The sequence below is a fragment of the Simochromis diagramma genome, unplaced genomic scaffold, assembly GCF_900408965.1.
Source record: "Simochromis diagramma unplaced genomic scaffold, fSimDia1.1 OVJJ01000596.1, whole genome shotgun sequence".
Taxonomy (NCBI): domain Eukaryota; kingdom Metazoa; phylum Chordata; class Actinopteri; order Cichliformes; family Cichlidae; genus Simochromis; species Simochromis diagramma.
The window spans coordinates 4,443,726-4,464,110 of record NW_024387245.1 but is presented as its reverse complement, the minus strand read 5'-3'; the positions used below and the strand labels follow the sequence as shown (position 1 = coordinate 4,464,110).

Genomic DNA, 20,385 nt, shown 5'->3' with positions numbered 1-20,385 from the left:
CGTTGAGGGTGTTGGCCAAGAGCAAGTCGTCAGTGGAGTGGGGGGTTTTAGGCTTGTAGTTGGTGATATTCCTAAAACCTTTCCACACAGAGGCCGAGTCATTCTCTGAGATCTGCTGCTGCATCTTCTCAGAGTGCTGATGTTTAGCAATGTCCACTTCTTTAGTGAACCTGTACTTGGCCTCTCTGTAGCAGTCCCTGTCTCCGCTTCTGAACGCCTTTCTCTTTTCCAGCCACAGCTTTTTGAGTTTAGGAGTAAACCAGGGTTTGTCATTGTTATAACTCACCCTGGTGCGTGATGGCACAATGCTGTCCTCACAGAAGTGGATATAGGAGGTGACAGTGTCCGTAAACTCGTCCAAGCTGTTAGAAGCAGCCTTCATTGTGTCCCAGTCTGTAGACTCCAAACACGTGCGAAGCTCCTCCACAGCCTCGTTGCTCCACAGTTTTTTAGTCCTCACGACAGGTTTGGAGAGCTTCAGCCTCTGTCTGTACGCGGGGATTAGGTGGATCATGACGTGATCAGAGAGTCCGAGTGAAGCACGCGGCACCGCACGATAGGCCCCGCTGATCGTGCTGTAACAGTGGTCTAATGTCCTCTCCTCTCTGGTCGGGCATTTAATATACTGCTTGTATTTGGGAAGCTCATGGCTCAGATTGGCTTTGTTAAAGTCCCCAAGAGCAATGATGAGAGAGTCCGGGAATGTCCGCTCCATGTGCAGTATCTGCTCCGCGAGTGCGCACTGAGCTGCCTGCGCATCTGCGTCTGGCGGGATGTAAACAGCGGCCAGGATGAATGAAGCAAACTCCCGCGGAGAATAAAACGGTTTGCAGTGAATGAAAAGGTATTCCAGAGAGGAAGAGCAGTGCTGAGCAATCACTGTTACATCTGTGCACCAGCCACTATTAATGTAGAAGCAGACACCTCCACCTTTGGTCTTACCAGAGAGAGAGGCCTGCCGGTCAGCGCGCAGCAGATGAAAGCCCTTCAGCTTGAGCGCGCTGTCCGGGATGTCCTCACAGAGCCACGTCTCCGTAAAACATAACACACAGGAGGAGGCAAAGTCTCTGTTCATGCTTCTCATCAGGGCCAGTTCGTCTGTCTTATTCCTGAGTGATCGTACATTAGAAAGGAAGATCCCAGGAAGAGCGGTTCGCAGTCCGCGTCTCCTCAAACGCACGAGTGCGCCGGCTCGCTTCCCTCTCTTTCGGCGTCTCGCTTTCCTGGTCAGGGTCAGCAGTAAATCTGCCGCAGATGCGACAAATATTGGAAATAAATCCACAGGCGTTGTAGTCCTGTAGTTAAGGAGCTCTTCTCTGGTGTACGAATATCCAGAGGAGTGCCCAGACACAGAAGAAATGCACAAAAACAAAACAAAAGTAACGCACTGAAGCACCAGGGCGACCATCCGCGGCGCCATCTTGGTTAGCAAACGCTTTGTAATAACCAAGTAACGCTAATAACCAAGTAAACGTAGTAAAAGTATAAAATATAAAGTAAAAAGAAGGCACTTAGCACAGTAAATTAAAAAAAATAAATAATAAAAAAAATACTAGTATTTACAATATGATTTGATATGATATTTGAGTGCAAACAGTATAATATAATATAACAGTATTTACAATGTGGTAGTTGAGTGCAACGTGAATGTCCTATTAAGTGTCTAAGATAATAAGTATAACAGTATTTACAGTGTGGTAATTTAGTGCAAACATTAATGCCCAGTAAATGACTTTGTACATTAGCAGCAGACATGACATGGGGTAAAGGAGAGAGAGGGAGAGTTAGCTATTGTGTGTTGGGGGAGGGGTGACACAGGCTACAGCTCTGGGGAAAAAGCTGTTCTTTAGTCTGTTTGTGCGGGTTCTGATTGTCCTATATCTCTTCCCTGATGGGAGGGGTACAAAAAGTCTGTGACCTGGATGGGTTGGGTCCTTGATGATGCAGCTAGCTCGCTTCTGTAAACGGCTAGCATAGGCCGTGTCGCGATTCGGGAGTTTGGTTCCAATGATCCCCTGGGCAGTTTGGATGGTCCAGGTCAGAGCTCGACGGTTTTCTGCAGTGCAGCTGAAGTACCACACTGTGATGCAGTAACAGAGGATGCTCTCTATTGTGCTCCTGTAAAAGTTTACTAAGCGCTGGATTGGCACATTTGCTTTTTTAAGTTTTCTTAGGAATAAAAGTCTCTGCTGTGCTTTCTTCACCAAGTGGGATGTGTTAATAGTCCATGTGAGATCTTTTGTTACGTGTAGGCCCAGGAATTTAATGTCATTCACCCTCTCAACTTCCTCACCATTTATGTGGAGGGGTGGTAGTGTTGTTTTCTTGGCTCTTCTGTAGTCTACAATGATCTCCTTTGTTTTGGCAGTGTTCAGAATCAGGTTGTTGTTTCTGCACCATTTGATTAGATGTTGGACATCCTCTCTGATTGAGACTTGTTGTTGTCTGATATCCTTCCACTATTGTGGGAATAATTCTCTTAAAAAATGGTTTGGGAGTTTTGAATTGAAATGTAGCATCTGTCTCGTTTGATCACTGAACCTCCTTAACCAGTGCAGTAACTGTGCAAAGTAATCTGTGACACTTTGATCTTCTAGAAAGCTGCAGATCATTTGGTGTGTAACGCATCATCAAAAATATTCAGTAGCTTCGCTCATCTGTCTGTGATGTTGAAGCGGTCACACCTCACTTTCATCTTTGCTGTGAATACCATTAACATTTCACATGCAGAGAAAGCCACAGCACTGAGCCAGGGGCAAGTGCTACTGTTTATCATACACTGCTCAAAAAAAAAAAATCAAAGGAACATTTTTTAAATCAGCTTGTAGCATCAAGTCAATTAAACTTGTGCTAGTACCTTTGCTTTGTGTCCCAGCACAGTCCCAAAAACATAGAGGAGACTCCAGGAGACAGGCAGTTACTCTAGGAGAGCTGGTTGCTGATTGGCATTTGCCATAGAATACCAGAATTATCATGTCCACCACTAGTGTCCTGTGTTTTTTACAGAGGACTCCAGGTTTACCCTGAGCACATGTGAAAGGGTCTGGAGAAGCCATGGAGGGCTTATACTACCTGTAACAACAGCAACACCAGTTTGGTGGTCATTCAGTGATGGTTCAGGAAGGCATATCCAAGGAGGGATGCCCAGACAAAGGCACCCTTACAATGGGACCAAAATGAACATTTTGAACCCATTATCAGACTCTATGCTTGTGCCATGGGTTCTGGGTGTCATGGGTCCCATTCACTGGCTCCCACACCCACCTGACCTAAATCCAATAGAACATCTCTAGGACGTTATGTAGTGGTCCATCCCATGCTGCCAGGATGCACTCAGGCTGTTCAGAGGCTCAGTGATGTCCTGGTGTAGACCCTCAGGACACTATCTACCATCTTATTAGGAGCATGCTCTGATGTTGTCAGACATTCACACATGCACCTGCGGGTCATACAAACTACCGAACATTTAGAGCTTCTGCAATTACATTTTTGTCAAATGCACTAGCCTGCCACATATTTTTTTCACTTTTACTTTGAATTCAGCCCTCAGTGGGTTGATCATTTTCATTTCCATAAAATGATCCAGCATCCTTTCATTCCTAACATGTTACTCTGTCCATATCAGTATAGATATCCAACATAATTGTTTTTCCCATTGAGATCTGATGTGTTTTCAAAGCGTTCCTTTCATTTTTTGAGCAGTATATACAGTATATATATTCTGCAACCTTTTAAGAAACCAAGTCTAGGCACAAGTCCTGAGATCATAGACTTGGTACTCAGAAGACCAATGAACAAGTCACTTGAAATTGATGTTATTACATCTGCAAACATTTATGTGAACAACAATTTTGTGGCATGATCAGGGACACCTAATGTCAACGATGTCTGCAGTTCAAGTGTCATCCTTTCAGAAAGATTCTACACGTGGTGACTCTCTGATTGAGATGCAAATTGATTTATACAAAAGAAGCTGCGATATTCTTCTGATATTTCTAGCTGTACCACTCCCAATTGCACGTTACCAAGGACAGAAAAAAGCAATTCTATGAAACCACAAATAATCCAACATGTTGCTTCATTTATTTTAAAAATGGATTATTTACATCCAGAATCTTAGAAACAACGTTACAGGCAGTGTCCTGAGAATATTATGTGCAAACAGACCCATTGGAACACAAAAGCATGATAGGGATTATAGTAGGAATAAAGCCTGCTTCACATTGTATATTCAGTAGTTCACAGTTTGCTGTTATTCACAGTCAGTGTAGAGTGAAAATACATGATTAAACACGACCCTCTAAAACATTTACTGCAAGCGTCATAACCAAAAACCACCCGTCTTCATGTAACAATTCATTTATAGTAGAGCATCCGTTTTTCAGGAGTACTGAGTGTTTGAAATCTTCTTCCACAGTAACGTCTTCAGGTTGTTGAGCACTAGTGAGTGGTGAACCTCCATTTGGCTTGCCAACCCGCTGAGTGTCACACAGGTGCGCAGCTGTTTTTCCAGATCCCCACGAAGGTCTGAAGGCGCTCCGAAAAGCAGATAGTCCTGCAGCAGCACGCACACTTTAGCGAGATTAGGCTGCACAACCTCGGTGTTACACTGCTTCACCAGCCGATCGCAGGTGGCCGTGCAGTCCCGCCCATACGTGCAGTCTGCATTCGTCTCACATCGCCGTCCCTTCAAAAATCCCCGCACAACAGCTTCTGATGCCACGCTGCGAAGGTTGGCCATCTTGCAGTCGTACTTTGAATTGTAGCCAACGTGGTAAGGATTGGCGTCACATATTAGGAAGCTCCCGTAGGAGCCGTGGAAGACCTCTTCCACAAATTCCAGCAGGCCAATGGTGATGCGAGCTCGGCGGGGCCAAGCTGGTGCGAGCCAGTGGTTCAGGCTGGAGCTCAAGGCCTCCGGGACGATAGACTGCAGGGAATTTGGCACCTCGAGCCTGTAGAGTGAGTTGTGGCTTACACGCTCCGTCACATACAAATCTCCACAGAAGCCCAACAGTTTCGGGGTGTGCTCCTTCTCCTGCAGCGCCACCATCAGGAGGAACTCATTGATCTGGAGGAGAGCCCAGATAGACTTGGCCTCTGCTAGTGACACTTTGCCATCTTGGTTGACATCAGCAAGCGTGATGACTCTGTCCACCAAGGTGCTCAAAGATGACTGTTCACCGAGGTTAACCTGCAGGAAGGAGGTGAATGCATGTTATAAATGTGTTGTAGATACAAATATAAAAAAAACCTTGACAATAAGATCTTGGCCTGTATAAACACGTAACATAAAAAAGATCTCTAGATCTGAGCTCATTTGGATGCACTAATGCATAACCAATGTTTCCTAATAGGCATGTGTAGTTTTCTATTAGCATGTGACTTCTGTGGTGACAGTTGTTCACTGTTATTATAAAATAGTCTATCGGCCTGGAAACCTTAAGGAAACTGTGCAGCATCTCTTTAAATTCATCCATCGAGGTTCCACGTGTGGGTTTGTCAAACAGGCTCATCTCCTGTCGCAGCATGGAGTCGGGCGCTCCGTCAGTTTTCACCGGATCTTCAACGCCACATTTAATTACCACAGGCTTCTCCTTCCACAGTCCATTGTATACCTGCAAATATGAAAATGTGACTTTAGTTAGATGAGGAAGAATATGTCCAAAATAGCTCCAGAAGGAATTTTTAAATTTTGTTATGTTTTTCGTTTGAGTGTGTGCCATTCTGTCTGTGAACACAATAGCTGGGAGGGTTTTTGAATAAGGGGTGTAGAGTGGGGTCATGTTAACAATCTATTAAAGTCTTAATAACATAGAAACTATTATTCTAACAAGTGTGGTGAGTATTATCAACATATAGAAAGTTCAGTATGATTTAAAATGTCACATTTGGCAAGCAAGCAAGTAACTACTGCCCAGAGAGTGAGTATATAATAAATGACTACATTTAATGGAAAAAAAACAAAACAAACAAAATCCATTTCTCTTGTATAAGAAGCAGCTTTGGGCCTGAAAAATGAAGTCGTGAAATGCAATTCATGAGGTGCAGTTCCACAGAAGGCCACTAGAGAATTACTGCCAAAGCAAGTCAGTCTTTATAGAACTCCATGTTAAAATGCCTGAAATGTACACAAATAAGCGAATAGGGAAAAAACAAAACAAAACAATTTTGTCTCTATAACTAAGTTCTACATTCTTAATAACCAGCTACCTATAACACTATAATGCTTAAGATATACATTACTCAGAATATGGCTGCTTTGACTGAGTGAATTCACGAGGGCATACGCGGCTGTCTGCTAGCCTTCATTTCAGCTAACTGGAATCATTAAACTGGACTTGTTGACAGTATTTGTGATTGCGGTGTACTGTGGAGCATTTGTGTGCTGTGTGGCTATTTGTTTTGCCTGTCTTCAATTTTCTTTGGTTAAAGTCCCATATTTTTCTTTTACACTTTTTAGCTAGCAGGTACCTGTGTTTATGCTACCCATACACGATTTGATATCATCGTGCTGGTATTGTTCCTACATCATCATAATAACAACGTCAGGATCAACATCACAATGGCTTTGTCTTAGCATTCAGTTAGCATAGCCAAGACATTAGTTAATGTTATTAAAAAGCAGCACTAGCAAACCAACATAGGTAACCAAAATTTTGCTAACAGCAAACCTAACTTAACCTAACTTAATAATATATTTCTTATATTTATAAATTAATTAAAAAAAACACTTGAAATGCTTACAAGTTTTTCTAGAACAGTGTTTATATAAACTTTTTTTTTTTTATTTAACAAAGCTATAATATCATATGTCTGTGAAGGTTCTTAGTTATCCAGGTCATTGTAGTCTAAGGAGCTTGGAAAGAAAAGCGTCTGGACTTCTTTAAGTTGCTTGAAGGCGTCTCACCTCTCATCCGAGAAGCTTCTTCATATATGATATGGCTAATGATGTGATTTCCTGAGGTCAGATGGCCCAGGATGTGAGTGGGCGTTAATCCTGGGCCATCTGACCTCAGGAAATCACATGATAGGGTGAGGCTAGGTTTCACAATGAGCTCACCCGAAACCTTGGCTGACTGTGACCTACACCCGTCTTCACACCTTGGCACATGTGATTAGGTAGAGCAAAGGTGTCAAACTCTGGCCCGCGGGCCGTGAAGCCATACAAAATTACTATTAGAGCTGGCCTGCTGGTATTATACAGTTCATGTACTGCTAATACTACAATTCCCAGAATGCTCTGTTGGTGTTTTGGCGTGTCAGTCACGACAGGACCCATTAGCACCCTCTCCTCTGTTGATCATAGTCATAGCAACCATGCAAATACTGCCATGCTAACTATCCCAAAATGGCAAAAAGAAAGGCAGAAAACAGGAGCTTTCTGGACAGGTGGGAGAATATGATGAAAATCTGATAAATGATAAAATGATAAAATTTAATTCAGAAGGCTGCAAATACAATTTTTATTTAAGAAATGAATTCCACTGATGTGTTATTTAATTGGAATTTCGATTTTGCATGTGTGCAATATTAAGTTATATATACATTTATATAAGTTATATATATTGTTTAGTATTAAGCTTTGCTTGTTCCATACTCAGTTTTTCAGCAAAACTTGTTTGAGTCCATAAGAAAAGATTCCTTGTTATATTTGGATTATATATTATATTTATCCTGGACCAACACTATTATGATGACACAGGAACAACACCAATATGGTATATCAGATACACCCACTACCCATACAGTCACTGGATGTACCTTGCTAACCAAGATTGCCACTGTTAGCTGGTGACTCAGCTTTAGAGCCAAATATGGAATGGCCCTGAAAAAACCCAACTGTGTGTGACAATCTAGTGGCTGCAGTATGTTTTTTATAGACATCCTTTAACACTGACAGTCATATCGATACTATAATTAGTATCAAATATGTCAAATCATTTACTTTTTATTTGTTACTACAATTGCTGTTATGTTTTTTTCATGTTCCAGTAAAAATTATGAGGCAATCTATAATAAAATTATTGATTAAATTAAAAAAAACTGATGTGCACTAACATGAATTTGGAAATATATTGTTCTCTCAAAGGCTATTCTTCACGCATGTGTAAGTTGTGAGTGTTTGTTTTACCTGATGTGTGGAGGAGGTGGACATGCAGCGCTGCAGAGTTAGCGTTCTCTGGTCACATAGTGCCTTGCAGGATGAACCTGATATTATGCCTCTTCTATAATGATCACACTGCAGAAACCAAAACAGAAATTGCAGGAAACAGAAATAAGCCTCTATTTATGCATCCAGTACTTGAGCTCTCTATATTTAGCCCTCCAATGTCTGTTTACTTAAAGGGAAAATATCTTTGCTAGAGGTCAGGTGAATCTAACCAGATTTGCCTAACCTGACACACTGTTCTCCATGCTCCTTCTTGCCTTTACGTACCCTTTTGACTTTGAGAGACGTGCATTTCTAACACGTCATTGCAGAGCTTCTACTTTGTGCGTGTCCAGTAGCATTTTAGTGTGGTTGTACTGCTCAGACTGACATAGATCAGGGGCTTCAAACTCACTTTACATTGTGGGCCAGATGCATCCCACTTTGATCTTAAGTGGTCTGGACCAGTGAAATGCTTGAAGTCTGTGTGACTGTGTCTTAAACGTTAAAGTTCAATGTTTCTGTTATGGATTAATGAATCAGAGAGAATGCACGATTTCAACAGGTATGTTTACAGAAAAAAAAGAAAGGCTCATCGAGAAATATGAAGCTTCTTTCAGTTACACTGGATGGTTTCGCTTACCCTTCCTGATGCAAACCGCCCATTTATCCAAGCTTGGGACCGACACTGGGAATACAATAACGTGTGACCTCCTGAGGCTGGGTCTGTGTCTCTAAATATGGACCTGACACCAGGAAAAACACGTGACTTGGGTTCAGGTGGTAAGTTAGCAATCTCAGTGGAATTCCTGGCTTTTCCCATCCACATACCAGAGGTGTATTGGACTAAAGAAACATTGATCTTGACGACCAGTAAATGAGTCTTAAATTTATCTTAAACTGCTACATTAGTTTAAAAATTGCATGCTGACTATGAAGTTTTGTACCTTTATAATTAGCAGACAAGAAAGAAAAAAAGCCCATTTCCAGCTATGTCCTTTGAGATTTTTCATGGATATGGAATCAGAGAGTGCCAATTTTACTTCTTTCCTAGAAGGATGCTATACTTACTCATGTAAAGTGGTGTGCATGAAATTCATCAGAATGGAGTAACCCACTGAATTATATTCAGTATGTTGTCACAAAGCAGCAAAGAGCCCAGCACCATGTGCAGTTTACCTGACATCACCTGACCGAGGAGACACATTTCTCCCAAGTCCCCAACACAGAACGCAACAGAAGGGAACTAGACATCTGTGCGTCTCACCTCAGCAGCACAAAACTAGCATGGTATGAAATCATTTTCTTCATTTATGTAAATACAAACAATCACATTTTGTCTGTTATGTGGTTAGTGAAACTGTAGTCAAATGAGCTAAGACCAAACAGCTAAACTGATGTTACAATCCTAAGGGTGGGTAGTGGGGTTGTGTCCTGTAAGAGCACCCTGGTACCACAAGTTTAAGACACTGGCCATGCACTCTTCCTCAAAACACAGACCTCGTGTCCCTCTGTTCCACTGTCTTGCCATGTACTTTTTAAAACCTATGAAATTATTATTTATACTGTTGTTTTTATTCTGAATTCTTTAGTTTTTGTCTTGGGAAAAGCAAAAGATCTGCTCTTTCCAGTGATTGTGTTATGATTTGAATTAATGTGATTGTAGTTTTTGTCTTGGTTACCCTGAAAGCTACCTTTATTGTCGTGCAGTAGTTTGGAAAGCCTGTAATCTGTGGTTAGGACTTTACTCACTGCCACAGTCAGTATTTTTATGCCACATTCACAGATATCCTACACTATCAAATTTATCTTGATTTATAGGCTTGAATTCGATTAAACCATGTAACTGAGTTTTATTTAACTCAAAGATAATACTTACGATGACCATGTGGCAAACATGCCCACGGCACAGCTCAGAGTAGGAGGCATACTGCATGTAGACGATCCAGCTGATGACGAGGATGCCCAGCCATGCCAGCAGAAGGTACTTCACTTTAATAGCTGGAAGGCGACTCTGTGGAGGTTGGTAGAAAATGGGCGCATGGCAGGAAGAAAAGAAGTCTAATTAAACCCAGGCTGTGAATGAATGAATGAACAGCTGGTCACCCAACCTTAAGGTGGAATTGAGACACTCAACTACATGAAACTAAGGACTTCCTGATTTTTTGCATTTTGCTCATTTATATTTGCAGATTTGTCACACTTGCATGTTTCAGATCATTAAACAATTTCTAATATTAGACAAAGACAAACCGAGGAAATACAAAATGCAGTTTTTAAATGTGGATTTCAATTGTTAAGAGAAAAATATTGTCCAAGCCTCCCTGGATCTGTGCGAGAAAGCAATTACCCCTTAAACCTAATAACTGGCTGTTTCACCCTTGGCAGAAAGAACTGCAATCAGGCGTTTGCCATAACTGGCAATGATTATTTCACAGCACGTCACTGTGGAGAAACTGAAGAATTGTTTTAATTCAGCCACATTTGAGAGTCTTTGAACATGAATAGCTTGTTGAAGGTCAAAGTTTCTCAATTTTGACTTTAACAAGGCAACTCCAAAGCTACATTTTTTTTCTTTTTTCTTTTTGAGCCTTTCACAGGTGCTCTTAAGCTTCAAGGCACGAACCAATGGCTGGAAATTCTCCTTCAGGATTTTCTGGTCGAGAGTAGAATTTATGGTTCCATCACTTATAGAAAGTCGTCCAAGTCCTGGAGCAGCCCCAGACCATCACACTACCACCACCATGTTTGAATGTTTATCTCCTTGGAACTCACCAACGGACGCCATTTTCCCTCAATCTCTGATTGTCGAATCAAGAACTTTGACCTTAACTGAGTTAAGTGAGGCCTGCAGTTCTGTTTTTGTTGGTCTGTATTCTTTTGTGACCTCCTGGATGAGTCGCTGATGTGTTCTTGGAGTAATTTTGGTAGGCTGGACACAAGTCCCAAAGCCTTAGAAATAGCTTTACAAAGCTTTCCTAACTGATAGATGTGAGTGACTTTGTTCCTCACCTGTTGTTGTTTCTTTAGATTGTAGCATCTAAATATAGTCGTTTTTTACCTTAATGAATAAAATCATCATTTAAAAAACTGCATTTTCTATTTACTTGGGTTATCTTTGCCTAAAATTAAAAACTGTTGATGGATCTAAAACATTTAAGTCTGAGAGATATGCAAAAAAAAAAAAAAAAAAAACAAGAACCAAGGGCAAATACTTCTTCATAGCACCGGCATAGGAAATAGTTTAGTAACTGATACTTCTCTCTTTGGAAATACTGAATAGTTTCCACTCACTGCATTTAAACAAACATCTAAAAGAAACAAGTAAATTAGAATAGAAGAGACTTCCTATTGTAGATCTAGAGATGTACCAGTATACAGCCAATCACTGGTATTTTTTAGACTGATAAATAAGATGACATTTAGACTGATGTTTGTGTGTTGTCACATCTCTGTCTAATGTCCAAAATAGAAGATGGAAATGTCTGGGAGAAAAGGGAGGATAAATAAGAAAATAGACAGCAATAAACTGTATCAGAACTATGAGTTAAATTCTTCTTTTAAATATCAACATCAGCCTATTTACTGATTTTTGTATAATGGGCTACAAACAGCAGCTGGGAACCACTGGTTTGAATGCTCTGCAATAGAATAGCTACGGGAAGAGCGGGCATCACATGCATTAACACAAAATGCATGCTACACAAAAGTGTAGTACTAAGCAGAATTAGCATAAGCAGAATGTTTATGATCCAACTTGTACTGTTATTAAATCATGCTTTTACAGTCGTGTATGCACTGCAAACCTGTGAACCCGTGGCTGCAAAATTCTGGGGTATCTAGGTAAACAATGAATGAACCAGCAGCCTGTCACCTGACTATAGGATAACGCAGAGATAACTAGCATACATTGCGCTGCACTTGTATTTATTACGGGGGGGTTCATGCATGCATGTGAAGTGAACTGACGGTTTGGTCAGTAGTCGTGCATGCTGCTGGTGGACAGTTAGTGACAAAAAGACTGACATTGTGCAGTCCCATAGCCTACCTGCAGGCCTTTGGATAAAGGGCAGAACAGCATCAAATGGACCAGTCTCCGCAAAGCCCTGGGCATCATGAGCGACTCTTTTTCGGAGGCAGCAGAGCGAGAAACCAGAGTCCCGTCTGATCACATTCTCGCAGCAAACCACGACACGCGTCGCATATTTACTGGTTATTACAACGAGCTGCTTTTCGAGCTGTTTTCTTCTCTTTGCTTGCCTTGATCACAGCGTGTGTTTTCAATAGAAATCATTCAGCCGCTCAAAAAATATGATGAAGAGTGTGTCCTTGAAGCTGAGCGATATTTCAGCTCCATCGGGGCCACAGAACGACCGACGCGGCCCAGAATCAGAGAGATCCTCAGCTATGATCCCCGATATTTTCCGAATATTAGACCAGCAGCACCTTCACCGTCCAATCAGATCAAAGAAGGCATCATTGTGACAAAGAAATAAGCGCTGCTTGGACCCGACGAGCGCACAGCCTCAGTTTCCCAGAGACTCGCTGCTGCGCATCTTAAAGGGAGAGGCGTCAGAGCTGACGGGATTTTATCTGCCGACGGGAAATCTTACCGCGCCTCCTTCCTTGCAACCTGCGGCTGACAAATTGAAGGAAAGCCCCGAGAAGGGATAGTGCTGTCCATACTGCATTTTGCATTTTTGGAGGTGCGTGTCAGGTTACCTCGTAGGGTTAAAATGAGTTTATGCGTACATCACAAGTCATGGCATAGATTTCCTGCCGAAGGGATAAGAGGATAGAAACAAAGATTCGATCCATTCATGCTAGGCTTGATCCAAAACCAATAACGGTGTTGGTATCGGCACTATCATTATTTAGATTGCTTGGCTCACCTCTACTGAGGGGATTCAATGACTCTTTCATATTGTGGAGGGCATGGCATGGATCCACTTGTCGCTTTTTGTGCTGCATGAGTCCAGAACTTGTAGTGAAACCTCCTCAAAGAAAACCAAAGTCAAAAGAATTGATTTCTTTGCAGTGGGTAGAGCTAAAGTGCTAAAATCACTACCTGCAGGAAGAACAGGTGGATCATCTAAGTGTGGTCTGGGTGAAAAAACAGTGGAAGCAACTCTCAGAGGTGGGGAAATGACATTTGCTGCCGAACCATAACATAACTGAACAAAGAGTGACGCAGACAATCTTTCCTACATAACGCAAAACCTTTCTGATCTTGCCTCAAGTTCAGCACTGATCCCACATTAGTCTGTGTGCAGTCATTTTTGCCCCGTGTGCTACACTTCACACTGAGCCACTTCAATGCATGATGACATTTGCTTTCCTTGTTTTTTACTACAATGAATTCTATTTAATTTTGCAGTCTTTTGCTAGTGCTCCTAATTTTTACATACCTCTGTAATTAAGTCTTTTCATAAGTAATTCTTTGAACCTTTTGTTTGTTTTGCTCTACCCTATTAAGCTATATTGTTTTTAAAACAGACATTTTACAACTTTCAGGAAAATAATTTTATTTCATGTCAATTTATTTTATTACATTTTCTGTTTCATGCATGTCAAATTCTACACCAGCTAAGTAGTCAAGTAAAAGCTCCCATTACATATTTTCAGTTTGTAAATGTGAGCAAACAGGAAAGGAAATCATCATTTCCTAGGGAATGGATCGACACACACAAACACTTGCCTTTATCATATGATCATCAGAGTGATTTGATTGTGGGAAAAGCTGATATAACACTCACCACAAATGCAATTGCCAAAGTAATCTTTCATATGTGATTACGCGCAACGAGGACATTACGCTTCATATGCATGTAATCAAAATGAAAAATACAACTGAAAAAACAATGTCTTCAACAGTTAAGCAAAAGAAAAACAAACTAATGGAAGTAAGGCGGATGAAATGCTCGAACAGGAAATCAAGAAATGAAGAGAGAGCAAGCTGAATGGAGGAGTCAGGTGGTGAGGAATCGTTAGAGCTCCTGGAAATAACATCGTCTCCAACCCTGAGGCACACTGGGTAGTCACCTGCGAAGACAAATCATGTAGGAGTTTGTTTATGTCCATTTCAAGTTTCAACAAGCATTTCATCACTTCTCAGGTTGCAAAAAACCTGTATGTTGTACTTCACAAAGGGAAAATGTTTGTCTCTTTGGTGGTTGGTTGCTGGAGGTTATTGGCTGCTGTTAAGTGAAATTGGCTGCAAAGAGGGTTGTGCAAAAAACCCCTCCTTGCGACTGTTTTGGCTAATTACCAAAGCAATAGGCTACCCGTAGTTTTTGTGAAAGACACAAAGAGCAGTAAGGAAACTGTGACAAGTGAAACACAAACTAGAATCAGAAAGTATTCCCCTTCAAAGTAAAAGCTGTGCCTTACTGCAGCAACTGACACATTTCACTAACACACTTTTACTTTGAAGGTGAGTGTTTTCTGTTTCTAGTTTGTTTCACTTTTCACAGTTCACTGCTGCTTGGTGAGTACTAGGTGTTTGCAAACAAGTTGGCATCTTGCACGCAAACAAACTACTGGCAACTGACATAACCTGCTAGCAACTGAAGCAAATTTCACCCAGCAACTATTCACAGAATAGAGACATGTATATTGTATAGCTTTCTTGTTATATGTAAAATTGTATTATATTATTTAATTTTATTTAATTTTTTTTACTTTAAAATATTTTACTTGCATTTTTAATCACTCTTATATTTAAATGTTCATTTTCTATTTTATCTAGGGATTGAGAGTAACGAAGTTTCTATTCTCTGTATGTCCTGTACATGTGGCAGAATTGACAATAAAGTTGACTTTGACTTTGACTTTGACTTGACTTTGACATTTCCCTCACTAGTGCTGGTTGGATGATCTGATATCCTCGTGTTGGTGTTGTTCCCACATCATCATAATAAATGTTGTTCCAGGTTCAACATTGCAAGTGACCAATCACATTGTTGTGACATCATACTTTTGCAAGCCAAGCGATTCATTCATTTATGAAATTCCAGTGTTGCAAGCACAATATCTATAATTCTTATCGTTTATTAACCCTCTGGGGTCGCCAGCGCATCCGGCGACCCCAGAGGGTTAAAGAACAGTATCCTGAAATGTAAAGAATTCAAATTGCTGGATCGGCCTCGTGTTGGTTACCCAGAGGGTTTATCAGTGTGACTGAAGCCTAAGATGATGCAGACATTTGGACTCCTAGTCCCACTATGTCACGGGGTCAAGAAATGTTGGACAGCAATGCCTCAATGGGCAGACTGAATGAGAGCAAAAGTATTAATTCGTACCTTCCTGAAGCCAAGCCGCTGCTGCTCCACAAGCGTGTCTGAACCATTAAAGTGCAAAACTTGACATCTATATAATGGAAACATTCACATTGACATTTGAATCCAATTAACTGTAAAGGCAATTCAAAATTGTATGCCAAAAACTGTCATGTAGTCCTCTTTGTCATTTATGGACAATGAGGACTACATACATACATTTGTTACATTCAAAATATATTCATTATATACTAAGTAGCCACTTTGTTAGATACACAGCTATAAATCTGACTGAATGTATCCATAATGAGACCATGTATACAAAAAATAAGCTTTAGAAAGGTAGAGTTGTTAAATTGATTTAAATAGCACACAACTACTGACTGGCAGGAACACAACACCTTCATGGTAGATTGAGAGTAAGTATCTGGCCCGGTTCCATACCCAAAGCCCACGAAAGAGTGGATTTGAGCTATCGAGAGCCCGTTACTTTCTGCCGACTTACTGCGCAACAGAGGCACTGGAGCCAGGGTTGCGTCTCAAGGGGCAATAAAGAGTCAAAAGCTTTTTAACAAAACCTGTTACCATCCTGTGAACGGCCTTCACTTCAGCTCAACCGCCTTCATCTGCATGGAGGTAAAGCAATGGCACCTCTTCTCTCCTCATATTTATCTATATAAACAAAAATAAATAAATAAAAAATAAGATATGCTTCATTTATCCCAGATCTGCAAAATTCTTGTATCACAGCAGTTAAAAAATTAAGTTAGACACAACATACATAAAACAAATATGAAACAACACACGAAACTATTCCATTTAAAATCACAGTGATGCAAATATTTTTACATACCAATGGAAGTTTTTCGTTGGTTCATTAAAATCTGTTTTCCAAGAGCTGGACGGTACATCTGCAAACAAGAAATAAGTCATTCGTTCAAATGACAATTAGCTGAAACATTTTTGGTGAGTATTTATTTATTAATTTTTTAGTTCATTTCATAACTTCCTTGACTAACAAATGTTAGTCACTTACCGTTAATGTACAGGAAGATTACAAGCCTGGGCTAGTGTTAAAATCCCTATCTCCTACCACTCTTCTCCATCATACTAACCTGATAAAAAAAACACTTACCCTGACCAGCCCCCTCTGTCTGTGGCCTTAACGTTTTCGCTCCTCTTAGTAAGACTCATATGAACTTTTTGCCTCGCCTTCAAAAAGTTGACTGGAAGAACTTACACACAAAAAAGCGGAACTTATTTAAATTGTTTATTTAAACAGTAACTTGTTTAATATGTTACTGTTACCCATACATCTAGTTACAGTTTCACAAGAACTGTGAGGCCGACAAGCCCGCCATCAGCTGCAAAAGGACGAGCCCTACATATCGTATGAGTTCGAACCTCAGACACTCATTTTATTTTACCCCGATTAGCTTAAAAATCTTACTTCAACAAAGAAAATAATGCTTACTTAGCAGAATCAAACGATGGCAATTAAGCTTTAAAGTAATAATGTGGAATGCATTTGGGATAAAGGCTGCAAGTTGTATTAGAGTGTAGGATTTGTGTTTCACAGCGTGCGAGAAAAATAACTGACTCTAAACAGCAGTAATGATATAAGTAATAAGGCTTTGAAAGGAAATAAGCTTTGCTGTTGTGATTGCTCTTGACGTCTCCAACAGTCAGTCTGCAGGTTTGTTAAACATGTCGGCGCTCGCGAGCGTCAGCCTGAAACCTTGAAACTGCTTGTTGCGGACCGCGGTTACAAACAACCGAACAACTGAAATATGACTGTATATGCAGGAACACGTCGACCGTTGGGGTAGTACATCATAAAATGCAAGCTAATAAACTTCTTCCCACTCACATACACCCACTCACCGTTTTGACGTGACAGCTACTTATCCACCTCGTGGCCATAGAAGGTCGCTACAGGATACAACTACGGAAGCTGGGAGAAACTAAACTTAACCAACTGCCGCAAACGTCACATGAAATAGGATACACTATACAGCTGATGAGCTACACATTAAAGACTCAAGGCTTCAGATTATTTCATTCAATATCCATGTATACTTTCCTTTAAATGATGCTGCATCCCTCCAGTGTATGTATATATGTATTAATCCTGCTTGTTTCATTCCTAACTAGATGAACAGGCATTACTTCAGTGTACACTTTCAGAAACTACTTTTAATTAATGTTCATGTGTAGTTCATAGGTTGCTTATGTTCTGCATTATTTGGCTGACTTTCTGCACAGGTATTTTTGTTTACAGAAACACATTTCATGGCCTAAACACTTACATAGACCGCAACAGAGCAAATACAGTTGTGACAATGACTCAGATACTTTTCTTTCAGTCTGCAACTGCAAATGATCATCACTCTCCCACGCCAGGATTTCAACAATGGATCACCACTTTGTTATTTCAGCGATTTACAGCTGTGATATTCACATAAATTTGCACCAATGTTAACTTTGAGCCATATTTTACTGACTGTTAAACCAGATGTTTTCCAAGTGCAGATGTGTAATGGAAGGAGGAAGCCAAAATTTATTTCAAATTTGTAGTGTATCAACATAAAACAGGATACACTACACAGTTGATGAGCTTCAGATTAAAGAATGTAGGCTTTTCAACGTCTCTTGTTTTTTTGTTTAAATTTAAGTATTAATATCATGAGATCTGCGAGGTGGGCGCTGACAGACCATGAATGAGCTCCATCTGTTTCCTTCTGTCTTTGGCACGGTTGATGGTCATCTTAAACAAACGACAATAGAGCTCGACGGCAGCTGGAGTGTCGTCGTTCCCGGGCACGGGGTACGTCACAAGGCTGGGGTTGCAGTTTGAGTCCACCACACCCACTGTGGGAATGTTCATCTTGGCTGCGTCTCTGATGCCCACGTGCTGCTGAAAGACGTTGTTGAGAGTTGAAAGGAATATGATGAGATCCGGTAGGTGGACTCCTGGGCCGTACTGGATGTTGGCGTTGGTGAGGAGGCCGCCCTGCCAGTACCGCGTGTGCGCATACTCTCCACAATCTTTGGCCGTGGTCTCTACCAGATGGCCAAACTGACGCCGCCTGCTGACAAACAGGATGATGCCACCGCGATAGGCTATGTGGGCGGTGAAGTTGAGGGCTAGCTGAAGGTGCTCCATAGTCTGGTCCAGATTGATAATGTCATGATCCAAACGACAGCCGTAGAGATACGGCTCCATGAGCCTAGAAACACGGAATTACAATTCAGAAAAATGTCACTTGAATCACTACTGCTGAATAAAATAACATAGCTCTAATAGCTACATTCCTGATGAAATGATCGACCAAGTAACCAAAACATTTCCTGCTGCTGGAGCTTTCTGTTAGAAGCATTTAATGACAATAGGTTAGTTATGGAATAGTTAAAAGAAATGCCATCTGTATTAAAACAACAAGTTTGTATCGCTTCCTTCAAGGTTCTAGGACCTGTGGTATTTATGCTTGCTGTTACCACTAATAACCAGAAGTGTTACCAAACAGAAACTTCCAATTTAATAAAGAGGGGTTTAAAGCATGAAGATTTATGGCATATTTTTTTTTAATTTTTTATTAATAACTCCCCACTTTTTATCCACAGGAGACTACCACTAGGAGTTCTGGGCAAATGACACTGTTCAAGCTTAAAAAGTTATACTTTATTCAGCCATTGCATAATATGCAGACAGAGTAAGCAATAGACAGAAGGTCTAAAATCTAACATGTGCCAAGTAGTGACTGAACACGCCTCTATCATGTGAGATTAGTTTCACCTGTTGGGAATACCTAAACCCCACAGGAACCCCCCCCCACCAAAAACAAACAAACACTAAGGTAGAAGTTATAAAGCCTTGACCCACAAAGAAAGACAAGTGTCTCCAGCTTATTTAATTACAGACTACAAACAATTTGTAAATATACGGGGGTGCAGCGCACTAAAACGCTGAGATAAATATCACACCAACCTGTGCCTGCAACCTTTTTTGTGACCAAGATGCACTCTGGCGTCGAATAAGTCTTTCAAGGAGAAAAGCTCAGCCACACGAAAAAAGTCTGCTTTCTCGAGGGGCTGGTTTAATATTTTTTCTGTTAATAATAAAAACAACAACAACAACAAATGACAAGTAGTAACATAAATAAAATTCTTGGGAAAAAAAACAAAAACCAAGTGTTGACGCCCTTGCGTTATTTAGCTCACCTGTAACATCGCCAGCCTGGGGTTGAGGCTTCGCAGACGGTGCTGTCACATAGTGATGTCCACCACAGGAGGATGCTACGGTGGCAGCCCGTGAGTATCGGAACCCTAAAAGGCCTAAATATGAAAAACAATGTTAAAACATCGGTAGTTAACTATCATGAAGCGAATAATGCTTGCCAATAACCTAGCGCAGGCGTTCAATTATTGCCATTAATTGTAATACAGCATTTAGCTGTGGGCTAACATGCTAAACTGTAGCGTAGCGTACACGAAACTCAAAACTAAACGCAGAAATAAACACAAGGTAAAATGTTGGATTGGCTCTAAATCTTCTGAATATTTTCCTTGAACTATTTTCTAAATAAAAAAAACTGTAAACTGTTTTCAGTTACCTCTCGTAAGTGCCCGGACAGCCATGCTTGCAGAACCATGGAAGGTCAGCAAACTGCGACTGCGCAACTGTAGTTCACAGAATGCCGCAAAGTAGAAGCTTGTCGTGATGTGCTTGTGTAAAAACTACAATACCCATTAACCCACCTTTTCTCGGCTCAACTTTATTGAAAGAGTTGGAGCGTCACAGGCAGTACCGTTCTTGTGTTATTTAGCTATGAAACGTATTCAAGAACATAAGCCAATGTTTGTTGTAAGAAGAAAAACTGTTAATATAAAACAAATGTTTGTAAATATAGACGCCACTTCTAACAAAAAACAACAGTGGCATCATGAGGATAAGAA

At 40.8% G+C, this 20,385-nt stretch overlaps 3 protein-coding genes across 6 annotated transcripts in view; all 3 read right to left on the bottom strand.

Moving 5' to 3' along the window:
* Window positions 1-1,224, bottom strand: part of ttll11 (tubulin tyrosine ligase-like family, member 11) — a 31,118-nt gene extending 29,894 nt beyond the window's left edge. The window contains exon 1 of the mRNA XM_040000384.1: window positions 1,021-1,224. Coding sequence (XP_039856318.1) covers window positions 1,021-1,043 — 23 coding nt within the window. The 5' untranslated portion in view covers window positions 1,044-1,224. The remainder of the gene's footprint in view (window positions 1-1,020) is intronic.
* Window positions 1,225-4,071: 2,847 nt separating this feature from the next.
* Window positions 4,072-17,420, bottom strand: dipk1b (divergent protein kinase domain 1B). 4 transcript variants are annotated; one of them, XM_040000025.1, is made up of 10 exons: window positions 17,314-17,420; window positions 16,565-16,664; window positions 16,283-16,340; window positions 16,008-16,101; window positions 15,454-15,520; window positions 12,201-14,194; window positions 10,032-10,166; window positions 8,135-8,242; window positions 5,442-5,618; window positions 4,072-5,194 (listed from the first exon to the last, which is right to left on the bottom strand). In XM_040000025.1, the coding sequence occupies exons 6-10, from the start codon at window positions 12,267-12,269 to the stop codon at window positions 4,382-4,384; spliced, it is 1,302 nt and encodes a 433-aa protein (XP_039855959.1). In that variant the 5' UTR covers window positions 12,270-14,194; window positions 15,454-15,520; window positions 16,008-16,101; window positions 16,283-16,340; window positions 16,565-16,664; window positions 17,314-17,420; the 3' UTR covers window positions 4,072-4,381. The 4 variants fall into 4 exon arrangements, with proteins under 4 accessions (XP_039855959.1, XP_039855958.1, XP_039855960.1 ...); XM_040000024.1 differs by having other exon boundaries at window positions 16,015-16,101; window positions 16,565-17,390; XM_040000026.1 differs by lacking the exon at window positions 16,565-16,664 and having other exon boundaries at window positions 17,314-17,390.
* A 185-nt stretch (window positions 17,421-17,605) lies between these two features.
* mrps2 (mitochondrial ribosomal protein S2) lies at window positions 17,606-20,365 on the bottom strand. The gene is made up of 4 exons (XM_040000028.1): window positions 20,043-20,365; window positions 19,651-19,764; window positions 19,418-19,538; window positions 17,606-18,659 (listed from the first exon to the last, which is right to left on the bottom strand). Exons 1-4 carry the CDS (start codon window positions 20,065-20,067, stop codon window positions 18,113-18,115), a joined length of 807 nt encoding a protein of 268 aa, XP_039855962.1. The 5' UTR covers window positions 20,068-20,365; the 3' UTR covers window positions 17,606-18,112.
* Window positions 20,366-20,385: the final 20 nt, after the last annotated feature.

Bases quoted from the DNA above. Each gene is read 5' to 3' on its own strand.
- dipk1b (XM_040000025.1), bottom strand. From the start codon at position 12,269: ATGATGCCCAGGGCTTTGCGGAGACTGGTCCATTTGATGCTGTTCTGC. The intron at 10,167-12,200 runs GTAGGCTATGGG...CAACCTCCACAG, and splicing joins CTTTATCCAAAGGCCTGCAG to AGTCGCCTTCCAGCTATTAA. The intron at 5,195-5,441 runs GTTTCCAGGCCG...TCCTTCCTGCAG, and splicing joins TGCTGCACAGTTTCCTTAAG to GTTAACCTCGGTGAACAGTC.
- mrps2 (XM_040000028.1), bottom strand. From the start codon at position 20,067: ATGGCTGTCCGGGCACTTACGAGAG. The intron at 19,765-20,042 runs GTAACTGAAAAC...TTTCATATTTAG, and splicing joins TGTCCGGGCACTTACGAGAG to GCCTTTTAGGGTTCCGATAC. The intron at 19,539-19,650 runs GTGAGCTAAATA...TATTATTAACAG, and splicing joins CCAGGCTGGCGATGTTACAG to AAAAAATATTAAACCAGCCC.